This window comes from Vanellus vanellus, assembly GCF_965231255.1.
Source record: "Vanellus vanellus genome assembly, contig: HAP1_SCAFFOLD_776, whole genome shotgun sequence".
NCBI classification, from domain to species: domain Eukaryota; kingdom Metazoa; phylum Chordata; class Aves; order Charadriiformes; family Charadriidae; genus Vanellus; species Vanellus vanellus.
In genome coordinates this window covers 46528-65082 of record NW_028127785.1, presented here as the reverse complement: position 1 = coordinate 65082, position 18555 = coordinate 46528, and the positions used below count along the sequence as shown (strand labels likewise).

At 50.3% G+C, this 18555-nt stretch overlaps 1 protein-coding gene and 1 long non-coding RNA gene across 2 annotated transcripts; both read right to left on the bottom strand.

The window, feature by feature from the left end:
• Positions 1-351: 351 nt before the first annotated feature.
• Positions 352-1702, bottom strand: LOC309684993 (uncharacterized protein; the record flags this gene model as incomplete). Its single annotated transcript, XM_082500822.1, has 6 exons — positions 352-472; positions 550-651; positions 854-1061; positions 1160-1218; positions 1299-1385; positions 1615-1702. 4 exons carry the CDS (start codon positions 1700-1702, stop codon positions 870-872), a joined length of 426 nt encoding a protein of 141 aa, XP_082356948.1. The 3' UTR covers positions 352-472; positions 550-651; positions 854-869.
• A 1075-nt stretch (positions 1703-2777) lies between these two features.
• Positions 2778-16741, bottom strand: LOC309684997. The gene is made up of 3 exons (XR_014270386.1): positions 16698-16741; positions 3197-3279; positions 2778-2800 (listed from the first exon to the last, which is right to left on the bottom strand). It is a non-coding gene; the product is annotated as an uncharacterized lncRNA (long non-coding RNA).
• Between the last annotated feature and the right edge of the window lie 1814 nt (positions 16742-18555).

The window sequence follows — 18555 nt, the reverse complement described above, 5'->3', positions numbered from 1 at the left end:
TCCACGCTTGAGGCTTTTAAGGCAAGAAAAGCGGTGCCCGACTGGAGCTATGCCGATGAGTACAGGCATTCGAGACTGCAGGGGTGCCGCCTGAGGCACCGTGCCTTGCTCCTGGAGCATAAACCCGAAATCGAGATCCGACGAAGGTCTAAGACACCAAAGACAGACCACACCGATGACACCACAGACGCAGGCTAGAACCGCCCTGCCCGGCACACGCTACCGCTGGGCTGAAGAGTAACCCACTCCCTTTACCTGCCCAAAGGGGACTGCTCCGCGACAGCCCTCTGCCCTATGCTAATTTTAAAAGCCATCCCTGTTACTTGTCCCCTCCCTCCCCTGAACAGTTTCCACCGACAGTTCCTCAGCTTATCTTTCAAAGAGCGATGGGTCCAAAGCCATCCTCAGCAAGAAAAACACCACAGGCAGCCAAGTGGATTGATCCTGCAGTCACCAGCTTTCTCTTCATTATCTGAAAAAAAAAAAAAAAGTCACACAACAAAACCACACATGAATCTACAAACAACAGCGTCATCGATCAACACCCACCTTTCCTGCGCCATCCCCAGCTCAGATGCGCTGTGGCATTCCGCTCGCCTGCTCTCCACTGACACCAAAGTCACACACTGTGGTGCTCATTGTTTGTAGCGCCTAAGAGACACAAAGTTACATTTGCATTTAAATAACTCACCAGCCCCAGGCGCCTCCTCTCTACAACACTGCTCACCTAAAATTCTCCTCCAATTCCAAATGCAGCCTGCACAGTACCTGCAAATCCAGAGGGAACTGCTTCACTGAGCTACCACAGAATACTTTGCTACGAGACACGTACCCTGCCCACAACCCCCCTCACCTGCTCCTACGGCTCATCAGCACGTGGCAGCACCCCACCGAGCCTGCGTGCGGCACCTGCAAAAACCCAACCGATACAGCACGTGCTGAGACACTGCCCGCAACCGTAGCCCCTGGCCACCGATTCTCATCTCCCGCCCCTTCCCCGTGACGATTCGCCAGCCCATCTTCCGCCACTTCGGGTCACCGCCTTCACCCTTGTGCACCACCTGTAAGACACAAACACCACCAGTCGCTGATCTCTTCACTGACAATACAACACCCAAACAACTAACTGCTACCCAATCACTCACCGAGCACAGCTTACCTGAACCGAATCAGCCCCGGTGCCTGTATCCCGCGGTGCTCCTTGCTTCAAGCTTCCAACTGAAACAGAAAAATACCCTCATGTAGTCATCACAGAGCCACCGCTCACAGCTTCCCTCTAAGACCACGCACCGACCCACCTTCTGACGGAGCGCCGCTCGGCTCCCCTACGTCGCCCCGCACAGCTCGTCCCCTTGCACCTGGAAAAACAATATCAAAGAAGTCACCTGGAGGCAGAGAGATAGCTTCATAATGACAAATGTTCCCATTGACAAATGCCATCTACAGCCCAACTACAGCCTGCCAGAACCAAGGCCCGCTAATCTTAAACTCCACACAAAGCAGCCTCAATATCTTGGAGAAGCAAGTTCCGTCGCTACTGCTGAACAGCCTCTCCCTCATACCTCTGCTGCACCCCTTAGAACATTACCCAAAAAAGCTGCCCGCTCAACCCACCAATGGCTACTCGATCCCAGGTGACTGTACCACCTTGGCCCCAAAAACCTAGCAGATCACTGGGATAGCCACACACTCTTACTGCCATCCCACCTACCCCTGACTCGACACCCCTGGGCAGGGCGGCTCCGAGCCACACACACACACACACAGATGGACAGATTGACGCTACGCAAAATCCTACAATGTACCTCAAAGATGAGAGAAAACTCTCAGCGAGAATGACGGCACCTCGACCAAAGACGTCATCGAGCAAAATGACATGTGAGATCGTAACGGTGAAGTGAGGGGACTCAACGGAAACCCCAGAGAACATGCAGAACGTCACGACCCGTGACAAGAAGTTACTCGCCAAACTGAGAAGATGTACATGCGGGAAACCGGGCTTCAAGACCTAAGAGCGTAACGATGCGGGGCAGAAGGCCCGTGCCCTGAAAACGGATGGCCAGAGAGCAGAGCTGCTCATGCAGCTGAGAACCGCGACGCAAGTGAGGACCGGCCAGACACTTCCGTGACGCCGCACCTATCCACGCTTGAGGCTTTTAAGGCAAGAAAAGCGGTGCCCGACTGGAGCTATGCCGATGAGTACAGGTGTTCAAGACTCCAGGGGTGCCGCCTGAGGCACCGTGCCTTGCTCCTGGAGCATAAACCCGAAATCCAGATCCGATGAAGGTCTAAGACACCAAAGACAGACCACACCGATGACACCACAGACACAGGCTGGAACCGCCCTGCCCGGCACACGCTACCGCTGGGCTGAAGAGTAACCCGCTCCCTTTACCTGCCTAAAGGCGATTGCCCCGTGACAGCCCTCCGCCCTACACTAACTTTTCAAGTCCTTTCCCACAATTGTCTCCCTTGTCCCCTCTCCTCGCCTGTTCTTCAACTCATCTTTCAAAGGGCCGGGCGTCCAAATCCATCCTTGACTTAACACGCAAAAAACAGCTAGCTGGTATGTTCCTGCAGTCACCGGGTCCATCATCTGCAAAATAAAGAAATAAAAAACCCCACCAAATCCAGAGTCATAAGCAACAATTAATTACAGCACCTAAGACACCAAAGAAACACAAAATTACCATTGCGCTTGCATAAAGTCACCGGTCACGTGCTCCTCCTCGATACTACCCAGCCCACCTCAAATGCAGGAGACCGCAGCAGAACAGACCTCATCGACACCCAAATCCAACTGCAAAACATCTGAGAAAGTCTGATGAACCTGCCTCCCTTTCCCCTGTCCTAAAGCTTCAGAACCCCCTTCTCTTCTCCTGAACTGACAGGGAAGGAACCCCGCTTCTTCCAGACAACTCCCGCCCTGTATGAGAGCCTCTGAACCCCCTCGTCAGCTGCCCCTTGGGAGCTGCTCTTCTGAGCCGTGCCCTGCAGGCAGCTCCTTTCTTCCCACGGACTCCAGGCTGCGTTACAGACCCACAAAACCCGTGAAAACCACTATACCTTAAATCTCTGCTACTTTCTTGAGAAATGCTAACACTTCATATACGGATGTATACAAGGTGCTCACCCTAACGCCCGCTAAATAATCTTATTGTTGCTCCTATTAAGGAAATTTATATTAGCAACTTACGCTGTATGTAACAAAACTGGTGAGAAAAACCCACAAAGTTCCATCTCCAATTAAGTCAGGAATTCCAAGAAAATGCAGTGTACCTGGAAAAAAAAAGAAATACATACTGTTAAACCATCTTACCATCCCTGAATGCTCAATACAAAACTACTAACCTTAAAAAAAAAAAAACAAAACAAAAAAAAAAAAACACAAACGCACATTTAATTTCTATTAAACACACTGCTGAACCTTAACTGGTCTGGAAGGTCTTTCCTAGAACTTATGAGTTCTCCTTCTCTAAATGTGAACAAACACCAGCCCAAACAGCTGAGTCGGCTCCAAAACTACATTTGACCACAGGATCAGCAAAAGACCTACACCAGAGACACCCAACTGCAGAATGAGCTCACTCAGCAGAGGCTGTGGCTCATATACCCCAGGCCCCGCCTTCCGCCCTTCCCACAACCCCCCGGGAAGGGGTGGGATGGACCAGCAGAAGCCATAAAGGCCGCCGCAGGGGTAGCAGCTCCTTTTCTCGTCAGCCTTAAGTTTACAGCACGTGAGGGACTGAGCAGGGAAAGTGGCGCTTACAAGAAAGGCCGATATCTGCTTTTCTACTGTGACTGAAGCAATGGCATCAGCAACGTGACCGGGTAAGTAATTCAACGTAATGTTCCATTGCGTAGATAGAAAGAATTAGAAATCATACTAAGTCCTAAAAGACACTAGTTTACTAAATGTAATAATGATATTATCATCAAAATTTATGTGCTTTAGTTTCCTTTCAAACAAAATACAGAGCTACGGGGTCATGCTTTACTTTTAGAGGGACCATGCATACTACCTACCTTCTGCCCGAATTATGTTCTGGATAGGACTGAACGACAAAGAGGAACTAGATCCTGTGAGAAAATCTTCTCAAAAATATCTCTGCTTGTACCGTACGTTATTTACTGTAAAGTGCTGACAATTTACAGCCCTATGTGATCTCTCCTTGACCGATACCGGTAACAGAACTAGATGAGTCCGAAAGGACAGAAAGCACCAGAACATGTGGAAATTCAAGAAAAGTATCAGAAATGGTATGAAGCATTCTAAGTAACACCTGAGTACGTAGAACAAAAACAAATTGCAAAAGACAACAAAAACCACCATGGGAATTATGTCTATAAAAATAGATGAGGGCTTTCTAAGAGGAGATCTGAGCCGATGATAGGCATCTTTAGGGTACCAGATACGATATAGAAACATACTATAAGACAGACACCAAACGGGTGGCTCTGTAGCATACAGATAGCTTCGGAAAAAGTTCTGTCAGAACAAAACACATGGTCAGAGGACTTAAAAAGGTCCCAAAGGGGCCAGAGAGGCCAAAGGAGATGGGGAGATGGGACGAGCTCAAAAGGGAATTGAGCAAAATACAGATGTCCTCGGGGACCTGGGGACTGACTGGAGAGTGACCAGGGGTGACAGGACAAAAAGGCAGACCAGAGTAAGAGATGGGGACTGGGGAAGTGTTCTGAGGGGAAAAGAGGGGTGTGGAGTGACCTCCGGAGCTAAAATGGGACTCCGGGACGTAGCGGTTGTGTCACGAGAGCTTGGTGGGAGCAGCGGAGGAGTCCCACGGGGCCTGAGAGCTCAAAGAAGCCTCAAAAATAAGGATGAGGAAATCCAAAGGGGATTTTGACAAAGTACAGATATTGTCAGGGCGCTGGGGGCAGAATGAAGGCATCTTAAGTTGCAAATAGTAAGCTAAGGGCGCTCTGAGGCGCACAAGAAAAATACTACTGAAAGGAAGCTGAAGCGCTCTAAGAGCGCTGTGGAGTACGAGAAAGGACTCGGAACGCATGGCTAAAGAGAGTAGAGGCATTAGGAGGGGGCAGAGTAAGAAAAAAAGGCTCAGAGCCACGGCGGATGCCTCGGAGTTCCAGGAGGGCATCTGGGCAAATCACAGATGAATGAGTGAGAGAAGCACCTAATGGTGATACCCTCAATAGCAGAGAGAAAAATAAAGGAGCATCGTATGGCAAAGAAAAACCAGAGGCTTTGACGGACGGAAAGAAAGGGAGATTAAGTGCTATGAGGTGCTGGGGAGATCAAGGAGGGTCTCGGGAAGCATCTTGATGGTGAGGAGAGGGGTGTCTATGAGGGCTCAGGGACCAAAGAAGGCTTGGGGAGGAACTCCGGTGATCCTCTGAGTGGAGTACAGATGGTATCGGGTCGCAGGAGACAGAATGCGCAATCCTAGTTAGTGTAGAAGAACAAATGAGTGCTCTACGGCTCAAAGATGGCCCCACCTAAAGAGCTACAAGATGGATGTGGAGCACAGGGAAAGTGTCGGAAGTCGGAGGGACAGAAAAATGACTGGGAACGCGATGATTGAATTTCAACAGAGTAACCGTGTCATTGGAGGGCCAGGGAACTAATAGAGGCACAGGTTGATGGAAGAGAGGACGGAAGGACTGGGCCGGGTCTTGAAGAACGGTCTGGGAACACCTGCCCGCCGGAGTCGTGAGGTTCAGACCAGAACCCCTTGCTTTCTAAACTCCTCAGAAAGGAGTCTCGGTGGAACCGGTCTTAACCTCTGACCGTAAATCAAGAGTTTGTGCCCCAGGTTCTGTCACAAAGTTGATTTATTAACAGCTCGGGGCCTCCAAAGAGGGACCCCGTGGGTTCTTTTCCTGTGCTTTTTAAAGCCTCACATTCTATTGCGTAAGCTATTCATGCACATGTTCACGTGACGAGTGTGGCTCTTGACCAATCAAATTGTTCAACGGTTATGTGTCCTCTTTGATGACTGGAGTTTTAGTGCAGGTGATTTTACCACCTTACGCAGTTTCAGGATCTCTCTGTCTCATCCGTTTATGTATGTCATCTGTCTTCTGATGATTCTGGGCAGAACGGTCCCTTTTTTCATTTCAAAGAATTATAGTTTCCCCTTGACTGTAACAGTCGCTCTAATTCATAATGTTAAGTATACAATCTTCATTATTATTACTTATACATTTGCATTAAGTTAGTTAGGTTACAATGTATCAAAGTCATGCAAAACTACTAGCTGTTCTTGCGCTAAGAAGGAGTTCCGCCAAAGTTTGCTATGTTGCTGTTACATCTTGCGCTCTAAGGCTTTGCTGATCTAGCTAGAAACACTAGGGAAAACTTTGGTTTCCCACTCTGGCTAGCAGATACGGACTCAGAAACTCTTCCGAGGGAACGAGAGGGGTGTGATGCCTGCGATAAAGCTAAACGTATGCTAAGGGCAATCTTGAAAGCATCCGTAGGTGTTGCGACATGGTGAGAGAGACCAAAGAATACTCAGGGACGTGAGGAGGGAGTCCGGAGAGGCTGGGGACCAAATGGAAGCACACTAGATGGCAGAGAGGATGATAAGAGAACTCTGAGGTACAAACAAAGAGAGGACAGGTGTCTGAGGGAAAGAGCTCAGACAGAAAATTTGATCGGGGATTGAGCAAATAAAAAAGAAAATCAAAAAATAGCGATGGCAATCTCAAAAGATGTAGAAAGAAAATTTAAAAAGAGAGGGCACTAAGGAAAGGCAAGAAATAATTAAAAATACAGACAGCGAAGGAGATAAATGTTGACAGAAAGTCTTCAGAACATCCGTGATTAAAGAATCAAGGAAAAAATTAGCAAATAGCAATGGCAAACTAAAATGCAGGAGTAGGAAGAAAATTTAAAAAGCAATAGCACAAAGACAATTTTTAAAAGATGGCAAAGAGACTAAAAGTAGGCATAGCAAGAACATTAAAAAAGCGATAGGCAACAGGGGAAGTAAAGACAAAGATTAACGGCAAACTAAAACAGATGTAAAAGAGAATTTTAAAAGCAATGGCACTAAGGAAAGATGAGAAAATTAAAAAAGATAAGCAATAAAGAGTATTAGGGAAACAGGCAAAAAAACAGAAACTATGAACAGCTAACTGAATCAGACACATAGAATGAAGATTTTCAAAACTGTCAGCATTAATGAAAGAAGAAAAAAGTTTAAAATAAACACAGACAACGAGATAAAAGCAGATAGAAAGAACAAGTGAAAAGTAAGAGCAATTAGACAAATAAATAAATAAAAATGAAAATACAGGGACAGCAAACTAAATAAAAATCTTTAAAAGCAACAGGGTACATGTCCAGCACAGAACACTTAAAAAATCAGTATTGGCAACTTCATAAAAGTAGACATAGAAACAGATATGGCGACAAGGTAAGAGGCAGACAGGAAAACATTACAAAATGGGGATAGCTAACTGAATAAAAGTTCACCTAGTGATAAAATTTAAAAAGCAAACGGATTAAGAAATAGGAGAGGGAGAGAAAATACAGCAGACAAGCTTATAGGTCAAGATAAAGACAAAGAGATTACTTACCAATTACTGTCACAGACAAACTAGGCTCAACCTGGGGAAATTAAGTCATTGTTCCTCAGATAATACAAATAGGAACAAATCCAAAAAACACCTTCCTGCCACCCCTCCCTCTGTTCCTGCGCTCCTCTCCTGACTTCTCTACATCCCACCCCTGACCAACACAGGGGGACATGGCATGGGGATTGCGGCTCCTTCCTCCTCAGGCTCTTTTTCTGCTCCAGTGTGGGGTCCCTCCCACGAGGCCACAGGTCTCACACAGACTCTCGGCTTCCTTCAGGCACAGCCACCTGCATCACCCTGGACCTCCCTGGACTGCAGGGGGACAGCCTGCCTCACCATGGTCTTCACCACAGGCTGCAGGAGAATCTCTGCTCTGCTTCCTACCAGCGCTGCCGATGGGCTCAGCTTTAACCAGCAGCACATCCGTCGCAGAGTGGGAACTGGCTGTGCCCAACATGGGACCAACACCCGGTGTCTTCTCACAGAACCCACCCCTGCAGCACCCGCCCCAGCTAACGACACCTCGCATGGTAAACCCAATGCAACAGCAACCACGCTGACAGAGATGGAAAAAAAAAAAAAACCACAACCAAAAAAGAGCAATGGGCCACAAGGCAGAGAAGGAGGAATTAAAAAAGGGGACAGTGAGGTGCACAGAGATAAACTGAAACATACCAAAAAACCTTGATGGACTGAAGGGGAGAGACAGAGCAATTAAAGAATGGGGACGGGGAGCCAGGCAGAGAGAGAACGATAAAGGTAAAAATGGACTGTGGGACACATATTTTATATTCTAAAATCCTTTATGTAATAGAGGAGGTTTTTTGTAGAGTAGATTTGTATTTTGAACACCTTCGCTATACACAAACAAATAGTCATATGTCAATAGATATTAAAATGAGAGGGTTTTCTCTATTTCAATGGCTCCCACCCATGTTTCCAGATTGTAATGTTTTGTAATCTCCCCTATGAATCTCCCTCCTCTGACGCATACACCCCCCACCATGGACCTTGGGCTGCCGTAAATGGCATCATCCTATTTCAGCGTATTACCAAATAGGCCAGAAGAAAGAGGAAGGATTCAGGTGGACATGCGGCACCTCCTTTAAAGATGAGAAGTATTTGAAGACTTCAAAGGAGTGTTGATCCATTTGATGAAATTTTGCAGCCATTGTTAGTGTGGCAGTAAAGCTGCTGTCTGTTCTCGGGAAAGGGCTTGTCCCTCCCCCTTTCCCTTCAGGTGGAAATGTATGCATGTGATTCTATACTAAAAAATAAAAAAATAATTAAAAAGAATAGGGGGAAGGGGCAGGGGAAGGGGTATGTGCAGGGAGGGGAAAGGGAGGGAGTGGGGAGGGGGGAAAAGGAGGGGGGGGGAAAAGGAGGGGGGGGAAACGGGGGGAGGGGGGGGAAACGGGGGGAGGGGGGGGAAACGGGGGGAGGGGGGGGAAACGGGGGGGGGGGGAAACGGGGGGAGGGGGGGGAAACGGGGGGAGGGGGGGGAAACGGGGGGAGGGGGGGGAAACGGGGGGAGGGGGGGGAAACGGGGGGAGGGGGGGAAAAAGGGTGGGGAGGGGGGTAAAGGGTGGGGAGGGGGAAAACGGGGGGAGGGGGGAAACGGGGGGAGGGGGGAAACAGGGGGGGAGGGGGGTAAAGGGCGGGAAGGGGGGGGAAGGAGAGAGGGGGGGAAGTGGCAACACAGGACAGGGGAAAGAATGGCTAAAAGCAGCAAGGAGGGACAGGGGAGTAAGGGAGAGTGAGGCAAGGGGAGACAAAAGGTGGAAAGTGGGTGTGAAGAAAAGTAAAAATCAGGAACAGCAGGGGAAGAATGGGAAAGGTGGAATGGGAGGAAGAAAAGTTAACTGGGGAAACAGGGGAAGGAAAGGCAGAATTGGGGGAACAGGAAGGAAAAAATGGGAAGGGGGAAAGGGGTGAGGAGTGAAAACAACAGCAGGGGAATATGGGGGGTAGACGGGAGAAAGAGGTGGGAGGGGAACAGGGAATGGACAGAAAAGGGGAGGGGGAAAGAGGGCAGAAAGGAAGGGGAAAAAAGGGAAGGAAAAACAGGGTGGGAGAAATGGAAGGAGGAAAGGGGGAGAGGGAACAGTAGGAAAACAGGAAAGAGGGAACATGTGAGGGGTGAGGAGTAAAGGAAAGGGAGAACACAGAATGGGAGGGGAAAAAAGGAAAAGTAAGAAAGGAGAAATAGAGGATGGGTGGAAAGCGGTGGGAGAAAAGGAGAAAGAATGAAAAGGGGGACAGAGAATGGAAGCAAAGAAAGGGGAAAATGGAATGGGATGGAGGAAGAAAATTTCAATCAGGAAAGAGGAGACAGGAAAAAAGAGCAAATGGAGAAAAGAGGACAAAGGGGGGAAAAGGGCAAAGGGAGTACAGGGGAAGGGGGGGGAAGGGAGAAAAGGGGAGGTGGAAAGAAAAGGGGAAAGGGGGGACAGCAGACTGGGGAGAAAAGAAAAGCAGAAAGGGGGAGACAGAAGATGGAGTGGGGGGAAGTGAAGAGAGAAATGGGACGGGGGGAGAAAGGGGGCACATGGGACACGTGGGGTGCAGGGGGAACTGAGAACAAAGGAAAGGGAAAAGGGGGGATCCGGGGGATGGCAACAGGGAAAGAGGCAATGGTGGAAGGAGGGAAGGCAAAAGGACGCAAGGGAAGAGGGAAAGGGGCAACAAAGAGGGAAGGCAAAGTGGAAAACAGATGACAAAGGGGAACAGTAAGGAGGAAAGGTGCGACGGGGGAGGGGATGGTAGGGGAACAGGGTGACAGGAAGGGGGACAGCAAGGGGAAAACAGGCGACATGGGTGGAAGGCAAGGGAGAAGGGAGAGTAGGAGATGTGGAGGAAAGGAGACTGCGGGGGGGGGGAAGGGAGGGCAGCAGGGAAGAAACAATAAAGGAGGGGCGGGTGAGGTGTAAAGCTGGAAAAACAGGGGCAAGGGGAGTAGAAAGAGAGGAGAGATATGGAACAGGAGAGACAACACAGGGGGAAAAGGGGGGGGACAGCGGATGGAGTAGGGGAAAGGAAAGAGAGAATGGGATAGGGAGGAAAGAAAGGAGGAAAGAAGGGATATGGGACAGTGGAAAAATGGAGAAAGAAAAAAAGGGGTGATGCAGAGGCAAAGAAATGAGGAAAGGGAGGACAGGGATGGAAGGAAAACGGGAAAAAGGGGACCAGGGAGAAGGAGAGGGACAAAGGGATACTGGATAGGGGGGGGGGGGGGGGGGGGGGGGGGCGGAGAAAGAAGTGAAGTGGCAACAGCAGGGAATCCAACGGGGAAAGAGAGAAAGTGGGTACAGAGTATGAGGGTTAGGAAAAGGGAGAGTGTAACTGGAGGGAAGAAAACGGAAAGGGGGAAGTGCAGAGACAGCTTTGGGTGGGGGCAAGGAAAGGGGAAAGCAGGGAGAAGGATGGCTTGAGAATAAGGAGGAGAGGGGAAAGGGAGGATGGAACAGTACAGAACGAAAGGAGGAAAGGGGGGACCGAACAGTGCAGAACAAAAAGGAGGAAAAGTGGGACGGGGGAAAAACAAAAAGGGGGGGATGAGGGAAAAAAGGAAAGGGGGGAACGGAAAGTAGAAACAATGGGGGAGAAAGAGGGGACGGGCAAGGTGTAAAGATGGAAAAACAGGAACAATAGTTAGGAGGTGGAGGCCGGAAAGTGGAGGCCGGAAAGTGGAGGCTGGAAAGTGGAGGCCCGAAAGTGGAGGGTGGAGGCCAGAAAGTGGAGGCCGGAAAGTGGAGGCCGGAGGCCGGAAAGTGGAGGCTGGAAAGTGGAGGCCCAAAAGTGGAGGCCGGAAAGTGGAGGCTGGAAAGTGGAGGCTGGAGGCCAGAAAGTGGAGGCCAGAGGCCGGAAAGTGGAGGCCGGAAAGTGGAGGCTGGAAAGTGGAGGCCGGAGGCCGGAAAGTGGAGGCCCAAAAGTGGAGGCCGGAAAGTGGAGGCCCAAAAGTGGAGGCCCAAAAGTGGAGGCCGGAGGCCGGAAAGTGGAGGCTGGAAAGTGGAGGCTGGAAAGTGGAGGCTGGAGGCCCAAAAGTGGAGGCCGGAAAGTGGAGGCCGGAAAGTGGAGGCCCAAAAGTGGAGGCCGGAAAGTGGAGGCCGGAAAGTGGAGGCTGGAGGCCGGAAAGTGGAGGCCCAAAAGTGGAGGCCGGAAAGTGGAGGCCGGAAAGTGGAGGCCCAAAAGTGGAGGCCCGAAAGTGGAGGCCGGAAAGTGGAGGCAGGAAAGTGGAGGCCCAAAAGTGGAGGCCCAAAAGTGGAGGCTGGAGGCCGGAAAGTGGAGGCCGGAAAGTGGAGGCTGGAGGCTGGAAAGTGGAGGCCCAAAAGTGGAGGCCCGAAAGTGGAGGCCGGAAAGTGGAGGCCGGAAAGTGGAGGCCGGAAAGTGGAGGCCGGAAAGTGGAGGCCGGAGGCTGGAAAGTGGAGGCTGGAAAGTGGAGGCCGGAAAGTGGAGGCCGGAAAGTGGAGGCCAGAAAGTGGAGGCCGGAGTCCGGAAAGTGGAGGCCGGAGTATAAAAAACAGTAATTTTCCTAATTTGCATAATTACTTTGCTTATTTGCATAATGAGGTGCTAATGATTTGCTGTGGTAATTGGATGGGTAATTAGTGTACAGGTGTTCCAGTGCTGGAGAGTGTATACAGGAAAACCCTACACCTAATATAAGTGTGGCATGGCACTAGGAAAGGGCGTGCGCACAGGCAATCCCCTTTACTATAGGAACATCTCTTTGAATGCCACAAGGCATGCCGTTTCCCAGTTTGGCTATCTCATGTGTCTAACTTTGGTTATCCTTTTGAGTATGCTGTAGTGAAAATCCTACAGCACGTAACACCCACAAACTGCAGCTCTAAAGCTCTCCTGTTGCGCGCAACCGGTCACAAATGACTCTCATGCGCACACGCCTCTAAGAACATTCCAAGTCAGATACACATGACATCAACAACGCCCAGCCACGTTCCACCGTGCGCACCTGCCGTCTGACATATGCGTGCTCACACACATGCTCTGCAACCGAGTCGTGCACGGCCGTGTACCTGTCCAAACCCCAAATGTGTGGCAAAACAAACAGGAGTGGGATGAGAGCAGATGATACTTTAATAATTACACGTGCGGACGACAACATTTGGCATTTAATCAACCGAAGGACTTTGTGGGCTCCTACTGGACATTTCACTTGTTTACTCTTCAGACTGCCCTCATCCTTACACTACTCCTGAAACCTCATTTAGTACTGCTATCTCCCTACCGCCTCTCCCACATGACGGGGCCTAGATTAACTTGGATATAGCTAACGCTAGTAGAGGAACCACCTCATCTGCACCTACGTTGACTTAGAGCTCATCCTGATAGCTACGCCTACCTTCCTTTCCCCCTGACGTAATTTACTCAAAGGAACAGTTCTGGCCCCAGTGGACAATGACAAACAATAACAACTTGAGTCCAAGGGCATCCCATAAGGGCTACTGCGACATTGAGTACAGGCCAAAAGTCCACAGGGGCTAAGACAGTAAAAAAACTCCTATCCCACATAACCCTCAACACCGTGGCCTCCGTCCAGTTCTTCCTGGCCTCGCTGCAATAAGTACGTGCCTTCCTATAGCTCCTGCTCCCCTCAGGGATGCGCTCTCTTCCTACCTGTGCGTCAGGTTCCCTCTTCTTGGCGATGTCATCTGCAAAACTTGCTGCTCTGAAGAGGGAACAGGTGACTGCTGCTTCTCTGGAAACATCTGCAGACCTTGGCTGTTGCTTTGTTTTGCCAATTAAAGCTAATGATGCCATATTTCTCACAGCCCTTCCCAACACTGTACCTCTATTGCCAAATACTGAAAAGTGCACCTGCTGCAATACCCGTTCCTTCTCCATACTGGCCAGCTCCCCCTACATTGCTCCCTGACCATTAACAACCGCTACACACAACTTCCAAAAATGACAAACCCTATTCACCTACCAAGACAATGTGCCCTAAGAACTCCAAATCCAGGGGCCAAGTGACCCTGCCTGCAAAAACCCCGGCCCGTGCCTGGCCTCCGCCCAAACTTTGGAGATGAACGTCACCTCACAGAGTGGCCAGGACTGGGGAAAAAAAAAAAAACAGCCGGGGGAAAAAAAAAAAAAATCCCCTGGCTGGGTTTTTTTTTATTCTAGTAGTTTGCCCTACAAGCCTGCAAACGAAAACACACACACCTCCGCAGCCAAGCTGCGGTTCAACACAACCACCAGAACATACACATACACCTGCCAGACACCCCGCTCCCTCCGCTACCCCACAAGCCTGTCCTCCCCGCTCGGCTCCTACATTCTCCCACCTGCCAGCCAAAAGCAGCCATTGGCCCGTCCCTGCAGCACTCCTCAAGAGCGCCACCCAGACGGGTCTCGCAGGTGACCCTGCCTGCAAAAACCCCGGCCCGTGCCTGACCTCCGGCCAAACTTTGGAAATGAACGTCACCTCGCAGAGTGGCCGGGACCGGGGAAAAAAAAAACCAGCCGGGGGAAGAAAAAAAAAAAAAAATCCCCCAGCTGTTTTTTTTTTATTCTAGCCTGCAAAGGAAAACACGCGCACCTCCACAGCCAAGCTGCGGGGCCACACAACCACCAAAACACACACACACACACACACACACACACACACAGATTTCAGTCTCCCCGCTCCCTCTGCTACTGCAGAGGCCAGCCGAACCACACGCCTCCTGCGCTCCAGCACCTGCTGGTCATAAGTGGCCACGGGCCCGTCTCCGGCGCTCCTCAAGAGCACCCCCCAGGGTAGCCTCGCAGGTGACCCTGCCTGCAAAAACCCCGGCCCATGCCTGACCTCCACCCAAACTTTGGCGATGAACGTCGCCTCGCAGAGTGGGTGCCGACAAATGGCAAACACCGATATGGGGCGATATGATGCGAGACGCTCTCGGATGTGGGTAGATGCCAATGCGGACCCAGACAAGGCAAATCCAATACACAGCTGAACAAGACAGTGTGCATTCAAATACGGAACACTCCAATAACAAAACCGCAATAGGGGGTGGTACGATGCGAGACCATCTCAGATGGCAGTCAAGACAATTTCAGGGTAGTACAATGCAAAACCGATACTCAGCACAACAACAATACAATACACATTCAAATACACAGTGATCCAATAACACCACACAATACAGGGTGACACAAAGCCAGATGGTCTCTGCTGGCGGGCAAGATGGTTACGGAGCGTCACAATGCGATACAAAGTAGAGCTACGCAATATAAGATGGTCTCCACTGTCAGTCAAGACTATTACAGAGGAATACAATGCAAAACCACTACAGAGAGGTACAGTGCAATAGGCATCCAAATAGGCAATGATCCGATTAAAAAAAAAAAATAAAATACACAGTTGTAAAATGCAAAACCGCCTCCAATGTCAGTCGAGACCATTATGGAGCTATACGATGAGAGACACGATGCGATACAGGGTGATACAATACAAGACTGTCTCAAATTACAGAGCTATACGATGCAAAGCCACTACAATGCCAAACAATCCGATGTGCATTGCGGAACAGAATGATCCGATACAAAAAAAGCAGTAGGGGGCGGTATGAAGCAAGATGGTCTCACATGGTGGTCGAGATCGTTACGGAGTGGCACGATGTGAGACAAAACGCAATATGGGCCGAGACCATGTGAAACGGTCTCAGATGGAGGTTGCGACAATTACAGGGCAGTATGATGCAAACCCGATAGAACCTAACAATGCCGTACCCATTCAGATAGAGAACGGTCTGACGCGAAACACAAGATGGGGAGTGACGCTGCGAGACAGTCTCTGAAGGCAGTCGAGAAAATTACAGGGCGGTACGATGTGACGCATAACCAAATACATAGCTTTACAAAGCAAAAGAAAAAGTAAGCACCGCCTGGTGAGGCGGTCTCGGATGGCAGTCAAAACTAGAGCACTGCGATGCAACGCAACTCTAGAATGACACGTACCTGAGAAGCTTGGCTTTAGGATCCTTCCTCAGAAGGACACGTGGATGAGATTCCATAGAACATCTCTATGGAACCAGAAAGTACAAAAGCAGAGGGGTCCTTCCAGGCCAGATCGCCTCCCCAAAGGTGACCCTCCGGATACATCTGTGATGCTAAGTACACTTGAAGCTCCGATTGCAGGTGGCAGACGCAGACCCGTGGCGCGTGCAGAGGCTGCAAGAGCAACTGTGACACGCTATAAGGCTGCGGGTGAGAACGACTCCCGTAGGGTCGATGATGCCGGCGCAGAAGCCCTACAGTGCCACGATGACGCAAATGCCTTGTAGTGGCCCTGCTAGAGAGGCGACAGCTGCCGCCTGTGACAGAAAGCGACCGTCAAAGTCATAATGGTGGATGCATGAGAAGGCAGGCTTTAAGACCTAAACCTCTTAAGGACATGGGAACGAAACCCCAGAAGACTACTCTGTGGAAACGGGAATCTCAACGACAGAGCCGCACGTGCCGCCTGGCTTGCCGCCGCAAGTGGAGACCGATCGGAATGATCCGCAACATAATACGCGCTGGAAGGAAGGACGCTTTAAAGTAGACTACCGAGATGAGAACTGCTCGACAGGCACTACGCTGATGAGGTGATGCTCTCTAGACACTCGGGAGGGCTAGCAAGGTGCCTCTTGATCAAAAAAGGAGCTATGGAGACTTTGAGACCGGAGGAAGGTATTACACAAGACACAGAAGACAGGCCAAGCAAACTATATGATGACAAAAGTGAGCCGGAACCGCCCTGACCAGTGCATGCTACCATAGCGCTGAGGAGTAACCCCCTCTCTTTACCTGCCCGAAGGTGACCGCTCCGAGACAGCCCTCTGCCCTATGCTACCTTTAAAACCCATCTCTCCGGTTGCTGACCCTGTCCCCTCCCACCCAAAACAATCTTGGCCGCGAGGCCCTCCGTTGAGCTTTCCGAGAGCCTGGGCTCCAAAGCCAACCTTGACGAAAGAAACCCCGACTGGCAAACAGCGTTAATCCTGCAGGCAGTGGATTCTTCATCGCCAGGAAAAACAAACAAAAAAATGCACGCACAACACTGCCGTTGGGAAGCATCGCGTCGGTCAACATAGACTTCTCCTGTGACAGCCCCCGCCTCGGACATGCCGTGGTGTTCTGCTCACCTGCTCTACGCGGATTCCAGAGTTGGATGCTGTGACCGTCATTGTTTCTGGCACCTGACAGATTCAAGAATTCAAACTGGGGAAAAACAACAACAAAACAACCAAGTGTAACTGCACTCGCAGAGGCAGCGGTCACATCTTCCCTCTAATAGCGGAAACGACAACCCACCTTCTCACGGTACTCCGCTCGGCTCTGCTGCATCACCCTGCACAGCTATGGTCCCGCTATGTCTGAAAAAACAACATTGACGATCAGCTGGACGCAGAGAGATAGCTTCATAACAGTCAAGTCTGGTTCCTATTTAGAAACCTTATCTGGCAGCTCACCAGAAAACACACCCACAAACTTCAAGCCCCACGCATAGCAGCCTTTGCGTCTTTGAGATGCAGTCTCCGGTGCTACCGCTGAATGGCCCCTCCTGTAGAGCTCTACCCTTCCCCATAAAACGTTAATGAAAAACCTGTTTCCAAAACCTGCTGATGGCCGCTCAGTCCAAAATAAACTTACCGCCTTTGCCTCGACACACCAACATATTAACTGTAGAATCTTACGGCTATCCCACCTACCCCTGACTCTACACTCCTGGGCAGGGCGACTCCGAGCCAAGCAGACATGCACAGATACTACACAGAACACGACAAACAATGTGCTTCAAAGGTGAGAGAAAACTCTCAGTGAGAAGAACGACACCGGGACGGAAGTCGCTGTCAGGCAAGAAGACCTGCGAGACCGCAACGGTGATATGAGGAGGCTCTGGGAAACACACACACACACACACACACACCCCAAAAATAAAAAAAAGAGTAGGACATCAGGGCCTGTGACAAGAAACGACTCTCAAAACCAAGATGATGTATGTGCACGAAGCCCATCTTCAACACCTACAAACATAAGGATGAAGGGAATGACACCCGGTCCCTGAAAATGGATGGGTAGAGAGCAGAGCTTCTCGTGCAGCCAGGAATGATGCTGCAAAAGCAGAGCGACCGAAAAGTCTTCCGATCAAGACCGATCCACGCTTTGAGCTCATAAGGCGAAAAAAGTGACACCCGATTGGCACCATGCTGATGAGTACTGGCGATTGAACCCCACGGGCTGCGCCTGAGGCACGTGTCATGCTCCTCGTGCAAAGAGCAATGAGGACATTAAGAACTCAGGAAGCTCTACGACACATAAGACGTATCACACAGACTATACAACAACAGACACAGGCTGAAACTGCCCTGCCCAACACATGCTAGCGTTGTGCTGAGGAGTAACCTGCTCCCCCTTTACTTGCCCTAAGGGGACCGCTCCTGGACAGCCCTCTACCCTACGCTACATTTAAAACCTGTCCCTGCAATTGCCAACCTCGTCCCCTCCTTCCCCCGACCCCACCGTGATGCCGCTCCCTCGACTTATCTTTCAGAGGGCCAGGAGGCTTAATCCATTCGCAACAAGGAAAACCACAGTCCACCAACAGGATGAATCCTGCTGTCACCAGGCTCCTCTTCATCACCTTTAAAGAAATACCCAAACAGCACACAACAGTGCCGTCAGTCAGCATCACATCAGTCAACACAGACCTTTACCGCAACACGCCCCTCCTCAGCAGTGCCGCTGCATTTCTGATTACCTCCTCCGTGTCGACTACAAAGTCAAATGCTGCGGCTGTGTGTGAGCCGGCACGGGCAGGCTGCAGGAAGAGCCACAAAAACACAGGTGAAGTGCGACGAGTAAGTTTTTTGTCATTACATCACCAGCCAGGGAATTCCCAAAGGGGGGCCTGGGCAGAGGCACACGAGCACAGATCCAAGCACCGATCTGTCTGTGCTTGAGGATCACCAAATGTGCTGCTTGCACCCGTATATTGGGGAT